Consider the following 7,842-nt stretch of genomic DNA (forward strand, 5'->3'; position numbering starts at 1 on the left):
CCCCTCACCCAGACATCAGGGCAGCTGATCCCTCTTGGGGGGCGTCCGCTGCCGGGTGAGAGATTTTGTGACAGCGCCAACCTCCGCTACATCAGAGAGGAAATTCTGGCCGAAGCCTCTGACCATCACCCCATCAACCATCTGGCTCTCAACTTCCTGTGTGATATCACAACCCAGCCCCTCACCTCCACCCCCACAGCTCCTGGCCGCGCCATTTCCACCTCCTCTCACTCAGCCACGATGGAGGACGAGGAGGGCTACATGGCACTGAACCTGCGGACCAAGAAGGGTGGCTCGGATGGTCCGTCCCCAGCCGGGACCCAAGGTAGGGATTTCAGCCCCCTCGTCCTTCCTGTGGTCTCCATGTCCCGGAAGATGGGTCAGAGCAGGGGCTGGCATCCCGATGAGCAAATTATGTTACGGGGTGGATTTAGTGCCATAGACAGAGGTAAAGAGTATGGGGGGTCCTGCAGCCTCCGATCACGTGAGAGAGGGAGTGCGCCCCTCTGGAAGCCAAAAAGGTGGGTCAAATAGGGGAAACTGAGGCATGGAACAGGAAAAAGCCTTTGATGAGGACATACCACCTAGACCCCACTCCTTTTCAAAAGTTGGGAATCGAACCCAAGAGTCCTGGCTCCCAACCCCCCCCATCTAAATTATTAACCCTCACTCGCTTCTGAGAGTTGGGCTAGAACCCAGGAGTCCTGACTTCCAGCCCTCCTGCTCCAACCTACTAGATCTCATTTCCTGCCCGTATCTGGTAATAGAAACCAAGTGGGGTGTGCGGGAACTGCAGAGCAATGGGGCTTGGGATTCATGGAACACAGCCCTGCTCTCAGAGCAATTGTTTCAGGCTCTCTGCAGACCCAGGCAGCGTCACCGCGTCAGTAACACGCGGGTCACATTTCCCCCAGCCGCGAGGGCTAAAACTGTTATACTTGTAACAGAAAAGACGAGCAGGATCTTATTCAGGGCGACAAGGCAACAGGCCCCGTTTATTGTACATGTAAGAATAGCAAAAAGCCGTCACATTCTCACACACACCTTCCTAAAGTTCTGCACGCTGGTGTGATATAATTACCAGTCCTTTTATGTGTTGTTCAAGCCAGCCTAGTGGCCAGCAAGTTTGGGCATAAGGAAGGAGCCAGGCCTCTGTCAGACGTGAATCTGATGCTCCAAGGTGACAATTGCAGAACGAGACCCAAAGTTTCCATGTTTTTACCCATCTTTGATACTTGCTGCTCTCATGTCAGTCTATGGGCCTGGCTGTGTCCTGCTGCCCCTGGGTTCAGTGTGGCTGTTAATCACCAGCTAATTGCAGGCATGACTGTTCTCTTAGTTCTGTACTTTCCTGGTTCCCAGGGTGGATCCTTCTGTACTTTAGGGTCCTTTATTTGCATGTTATGGTCCTTGATAGGTATTCTTCAGCCTTCAGGGTTAGGATGGGGCAGTCGGTGTCTACACTCCCCTTTCTGGTGGCAGAGCAGTTTAGGTTGGTCTCTTTTCATGCTCTGCACATACATTCCTCTCTCACGGACAGAGAATTCATCCAGATATTTTTAGGTCCCATAGTACAAGTTTCAGGAAAGCGCTCACTCCAAGAAACTGACATGATGGAGTCCACTCATGCCCCACTAACAGCACTGTGCCATTGTCATAACAGTAAAGGGAAAATTTCTCTCTACCTGCATCTCACTTGTACACTAATATCTACAGCTCCTGGGGATGGCTCACATCCTCCCCCTTTAGCCCCTTCAGTTCCAATGTACTGAGTGAGTCACCCCTTAGAGAATTGTCTCCGGGCGACGCACCAACAGGCATTCTGAGCTTGTGCTTTCAGTTTCTCATCCAGCAGCAGATTATCACAAGGCATAAACAGCTGAATAGTAAAAGGATCAGCAATGGGTGGCAGATGATGGATCAGATCCCTCTGGCTGTGGGTGCCCGTCCCATGAGGGCATTTAGAAAGACGCGTATTGGTCTTTTTTTGTTGTTTAAACAGGGATCACATGACATCCACCAGAGCATCAGGGAGGGGTGCAGAGTCAGGCAAAGGGAGAGCAAAAAGCCCCCTCCCCTCCTGGCTTAGTTCTCCCGTAGCTGCGCAGGCCTGCAGAAAGGCCAACTGATTTTGGCTGCTGTTAGCAACAGATATGATCATTCACATTTCCCCACACAGTTCCCTGCCTTGGAAGGTCACTTTTTATAGAAGGGCCTTTCCATACCTGCCCTCACCTTTCGTCTGGATGCGCCCGAGCTGTGATCCGAGGAAAGCGCAAGGCTCTCACCTGAGACACGGCAAATGATTTTCTAGGTATCCCACGCTCAGCAACCAGCTCGGCAACTGACGAGCGTCATCTCCCCGTGGAGAGAGGGGTGACAGGTCCAGCATATTCCCTTCCAGGACAGAGCGAGGGTGGCAGTAGCCACTGGCTCCTCTGGCAGGGAACGTTCCCAAATTTTGCACCGGACCCAGCATCCCATGAGCTGCTAAAGAGAACCTCTGTTATTTGGAACCCCAAAATCACTACCATGGGACGCAAGGCCAAATCCAAGATCCCCATGTCAGTGGGGAGCCATTGCAACAATACCTCCCACCACTCGTCTCTTAGATCCTGGCCAGTTCTTGCAAATACCCACTTTGACATTCTGAGGCGCAATAACCAGGACTCTGCGCCCTTCCTGTCTGGCAGTGCAGCTGGTTCTGCACGTTAGGATGGACAAGCAACATTTGTAAACCAGTCAAACTCATTGCAAGTGGCCCATGTTTCACAGCAGAATAAAAAGCGTTCACCACTTTTAACTGATTGTATCTAGCTTCAGGCACTTGACATTCAAAATCACATCCCCCACTCGCTACAATACCACAAAAACATCTGTTTTTACGAGGATTGTTATCTACTTGATGTGTGTCGCTAACAGGAAGCAGAGAACACCAGCTTCTGAGACACACACAGTGATCACCTGCGTACACAAACACAGTTATTAGTGGCAAAAGAGTTAACAGCACTCTGGCATTTGTCTTCTGCGGTTTCCAAACATGCATCCTGTGGCTGGAAGCATTCATATTGAATTTCACTTTTTCTTTTTAAACAGGCTTTGAATTTTACTGGTTTTTTTTGTTTGTTTGTCTTTTTCCTGGTCATCTTTTACCACCCACAAAACAAAGACCCTGATCTTTTTTACCTGACTCCTCGCTATAGGTGCTTCAAGATCTTCCATACATTCCTGACTCACACACGGAGAATTTATCAAGATAATTTTAGATTCAATAGTACAAGTTTCAGGAAAGCGCTTCTTTCAAGAAACTAACAAGATGGAGTCCACTCATGCCACACTAAACAGCGCTGTGCCGTTATCATAACTGTAAAGGAACAATTTCTCTCTACCTCTATCTCACTTATACACTAGAACAAGGAATCTACAGCTCCTGGGGATGGCTCAAAAAATGGCCTTGCTCTTTTAAATAAAAGGTTGGACTCTGGACTCTGGTACAATCACCTGACTCCAGAAGCTGGGGCCTGAGGCCAGGATTTAGAGCGGCTGGGCCTGAATCCAGCCCGGCTCTGCTTGTGTTTCATTACAGGTTCCCGTCAGTGGCCTCGCTGGCCTCAGGTCGCGCTAGGGGTCGGGAATATCATCCTGGCACTGGCTGTGCTATTGCTGGTGGTGTGCGGTGAGTCGCCAAAGGCTGTATCTTTATCCATCCAGGTGCGTCCGTCTGCAGGGTGGAAGCTACAGTGGGGGAGGGACAGCCAGGACCATTGAGAGGTGGAAAATTTGAAACTGATGTTCATTCACACCAGATCCAATTAGCCTACGGAACTCACTGCCACTAGCTCTCATTTGGGCCATGAGTTTAGCAGGGCTCAGCATAGGATCAGGACACTTACACAGGGAACGAGAAGAGACAGAGGGTTAGAAAGCAACCAAGAGCTTTGACAGGGGCTATAAACTCCTGCTTCTGCGCATCAATCAACCGCTAACGGATGGGCAGGAAGGGTCCTAGTCTGGGTCTTGCTAGTTCCTCGGAACAGCTGGGGCTGTCTGCCCTTGGAGGCGGGATACCGGGTTAGATGGGCCCCAGGGCTGATCCAGTCGGACAACCCCGATGCAGCCAGTTCGGGGGGTGTTTTGATGCTGAGAAAGGGTGGCAACACTGGCTGGGTTTGCAAAGGGGCCCAAGGGATTTAGGCACCTGATTCCCAGTGACTTTCAATGCTAGACATTTTTTTAGAACGTGCCCCTGTGGAGCTGCCCCGAAGCACATTGGAATCAGAGGAGAAGAGGCTGAAGGGGCTTCGGGCCAGGTCCGGTGTCTCTGCACGATTCTCTGCTGGTGCTTTTATCCAGCAAACCCCGTAACATTGACCGGTCGCTCTCACTCAAACCGACGCTGCTTTGCAGTTTCCAAGCTGGCGTCTGAGAAGGGACAGACCCCGGCAGCCCCCGGTAGCCACGTAGCTGGGAGCAGAGACACATCGACACCCCCTGGGAGCAGAGACACCTGCACAGCAGAATGCAGCGCCTGCCTGCAACGCATCCGATCCCAACTGACGCAAAGTCTGTGCCACCCGGCCCAGCCTGGCCCAGCAGGTAACCCCGGCTCGTGTGTCTCTGAGCCGCCCTCCGCCCCGGGCGCTGCCCGTGGAAACCCAGTTGCCGTCCCAGGCTGTGGGGCTGGTGCAGATGTAAGCGGGGGAATGTGGGGAACTTCCCTTGCTTGTACACTGCCCCGGTAGAGTTGGCTAGCAAAAGGATCTGAGTCCCTGCTCCCACTCTCTTTACCCAGAGGCCCCACCTGACCTCGAGGGCTCCCCTCCCACTCTCCTGTGTGGTGGGGTGCCTGTAACCCCGACAAGGCTGGACCCAGGATTCCTGGGGCTCAACCCCCAATCTTGCCATGGTCCCCTAGGGCAGGGGTTGGGTGTCCCCACGCCGGGGTCTAACTCTGCGCTGGGTGTTTCCCTGACCCACTGATCAGTGCACACACTGCAAAGCAACACAATGTGTTACACAAACAGCAACCAAATCAAGTATACAATAAGAAAAGAGGAGAAGGGTGAAAGGCAAACCCCCAGCACTGCCCCTGGCCCGGGGCACCACACACAGTGTCTGTGGGGCTCACAGTCTGTCACACGTCGCAGGCCCACTGTCCAGGCCCTGGCTGCGCTGGAGGGATGCAGAGTCAGCCCCTGCTCTGCCAGGAGCCGCACACTCCCAGAGTCCCCTTCGCTCTGCCCAGCTGCTCACCACACCCGGCTCCAGAGGGCTCCTGCCCCAGCTCACTCTGCTCCGTGCAGCTGTGCTTGGGTCTGGGATGCTCCCTGTTCTGCTGCTGTGGGTCGGCTCAGCTCGGCTCCATTCAGCTTTTCTGTGCTCCTCTTCCAGCTGCTGCTGCTTTGTCCTTAGCTCCCCTCAGTTCTGCCCCAGCCATGCAGCTCCAGTTCACACCCAGGGCTGGGCTTCCCGCACCCTCCTGGCTCCCTCATTGGCCTGCCCGCCCTGTCAATCAGGCTGACCTGAGCTGGCCTCTCCCCGCTGGCCCTGGGGGCTGTGTCTGTCCCAGGGTGCTGCTTCCTCCGGAGATGCCAACCCAAAAGACCCACTAAGTTTCAATAAGGGGCTAATAGACCCTTTACACAGAGCAGGGACATGCCGCCCCCTGCTGGCTGCACCCACCTACCCCCCCAGCCCCGCTCGGTGCCCGTCTGTCACTGCAGCCGCCTCGGCTGGGGCTGGGCGTGGGGCTGGGCCGAGACCGTGTGGGGCAGCGACATCTAGTGGCCGTGCCAGGTACACACAAGTGGGGACCCCACAGGTGGGTTTTTGAAATAATCTAGCACCGGGATGGCCACGTTTGCAGAGCGGCGTCGGGTCCCAGCGGAGAGACTGTGTCATGGACTCACCGTCCCTCCCCATCCCCTGACAGCCCTGGGGTCCCACTTCCTCTCCTGGGCTCCCAGCCCACGCCTCACCTCCCTTCCCCCACATACCCAGCTAGATTTCCACTAACACGTCTTCCGTTGTCCTAGCCCCTTCTAGGCCACTCTGGCCTGTAAAGTGGCTTTGCAATGGATGCAGATACCCCATGAGACCCCCCTGCACGGGCCTTCCTAGATGATGTGAGGCTGGGATAAGGGCTCTGCACCCGCCCTGCTCCAGCCCCCTGTGTAGGGGGCAGACTGGGGGTGTGGCTAGAGTGCAGTGCACTGTGGGTATTCTCTGCTTCCCAGGGCTCACAAGGCAGCAGTGGATAAGGCAGAGAAGCCCCGAGGCTGCTCTAACTGACACCAGGAACCAGGCAGGGACCTGCACAGCCCCAGATTTCAGGCAGCACAAAGGGGATTTAAACCCATTTCCCCCCATCCCCTGCCTGAGCCGCAGGAAGGGGTGGCTGGGACTGAGGACCAGGGCGCTCAGAGCACTAGTGACGCTTCTCTCTTTCCAGTGGGCTCCGGGTGCAAACTCTGCCCCACAGACTGGCGGCTGCGCGGGGACAAGTGCTACTGGGTCTCCAGAGACAGTAACACATGGAGCGAGAGCCGCGCCGACTGCTCAGCGAGGGGCTCTCATCTGCTGGTGATCCGGGACCGGGAGGAGCTGGTAAAGGGGCGATAACATCCCGCTGGAGCTGCCCCTGCAGGGATGGGCCCTGGGTACAGAGGCCAAGGGGCTCATTCAGATACATTTTCAGGCTTAGATTTTCCTGGCTGCCTAGGGTGTTTGGACACTCCCTTCCCATTAATTGTTAATAACAGGGTGTCCAAACCCCTTAGGCGTCTTTGACAAGCACAGCCTACATCACTAGCCCGAGGATCAGCTGGCATGGAGGGGCTGGGTGTGAGAGAGCGAGGTATGTGAAGGGATGGATGGACAGACAGCTGTGCATGGGGATTGCCAGTCGGACACGACAGCCTGTAGTTGTGGGGCTGACGTAGATGCAGACTTGGGTGTGCAAGACCAGAGAGTTACACTCACCAGCTGCCTGTCGCACGCTCACTGCAGGAGTTCCTGAAGGACCTGACACACTGGTCAAAGCAGTTCTGGGTCGGACTGTCCGTCCCCTCCCCGCAGAAGGCCTGGGTCTGGCTGGACGGCTCCCGGCTGGATCTCACCCGGTGAGTGATTCCTTGAGTCAAACACTTTCCCTGCCCTCTGCGGGCGGAAGGGGCCGGGGAAGATTTGGGGGAAGGTTGGGATCCCAGCGGGAGCCGGGCTCAGTGTCAGACGATGCTGGGACCTCAGGAGGGATGATGGGGAGCCTGGCTGAGAGGGGGGCTGGGCGGGAGCAGGCAGGGCCATGGGGCAGGAAGAGATTTGTGCATCCCCCAGCGCAGAGGTGGTAGCTGGAGACCTGGGGCCAGGCTGGAGCAAAGGGGCCAGGCCAGAGCTCTGGGGATCCTCTGGTGCATGGGGCAGTGGAGGAGGGGAGAACAGAGCAGCCAGGGAGGCAGGAAGGGACCGGGAGGGGGCAGCATCTGCACAGCCCTGTAGGGAAGAGATGAGGAGCAGGAGAGGGGGATGGGCAGGGTCTAGCACAGCAGGGAGGATGAGGATGGAGCAGATCCCTGGGATCTGGGCAGGCAGAGGCCGTTAGAGACCCTGGCCAGGCCCCTGACAGCGGTGGAGAAGGGGCAGCCCCCAGGGCAGAGCTGGAGGAGAGGCCGGCCGCAGATCCTGTTAAAGCAGGGAAGAGCCGCCAGCGACTGAGTGTGATCGACCCACCTGCACTGACAGGGGCCCTCTGCTTTGTCCCGCAGGTTCCCGGGGCTGGGCCAGGCTGAAGAGAACAGCTGTGGGACAGTGAAGTGGAATCAGATTCGTTCGGACAGCTGCAGC

General features: G+C 55.9%; 1 protein-coding gene across 1 annotated transcript; it reads left to right on the top strand.

The window, feature by feature from the left end:
* Nucleotides 1-240: 240 nt before the first annotated feature.
* Nucleotides 241-7,834, top strand: LOC137144189 (killer cell lectin-like receptor subfamily F member 1; the record flags this gene model as incomplete). Its single annotated transcript, XM_067534385.1, has 6 exons — nt 241-325; nt 3,587-3,676; nt 4,408-4,596; nt 6,452-6,606; nt 7,009-7,121; nt 7,764-7,834. Coding segments are annotated over exons 1-6 (703 nt in total), but the record flags the coding sequence as incomplete, so codon positions are not given.
* Nucleotides 7,835-7,842: the final 8 nt, after the last annotated feature.

The sequence above is a fragment of the Emydura macquarii genome, unplaced genomic scaffold (assembly GCF_026122565.2).
Source record: "Emydura macquarii macquarii isolate MOO-44397 ecotype Brisbane River unplaced genomic scaffold, CSIRO-AGI_Emac_v2 contig_3392, whole genome shotgun sequence".
Lineage (NCBI taxonomy): Eukaryota > Metazoa > Chordata > Testudines > Chelidae > Emydura > Emydura macquarii.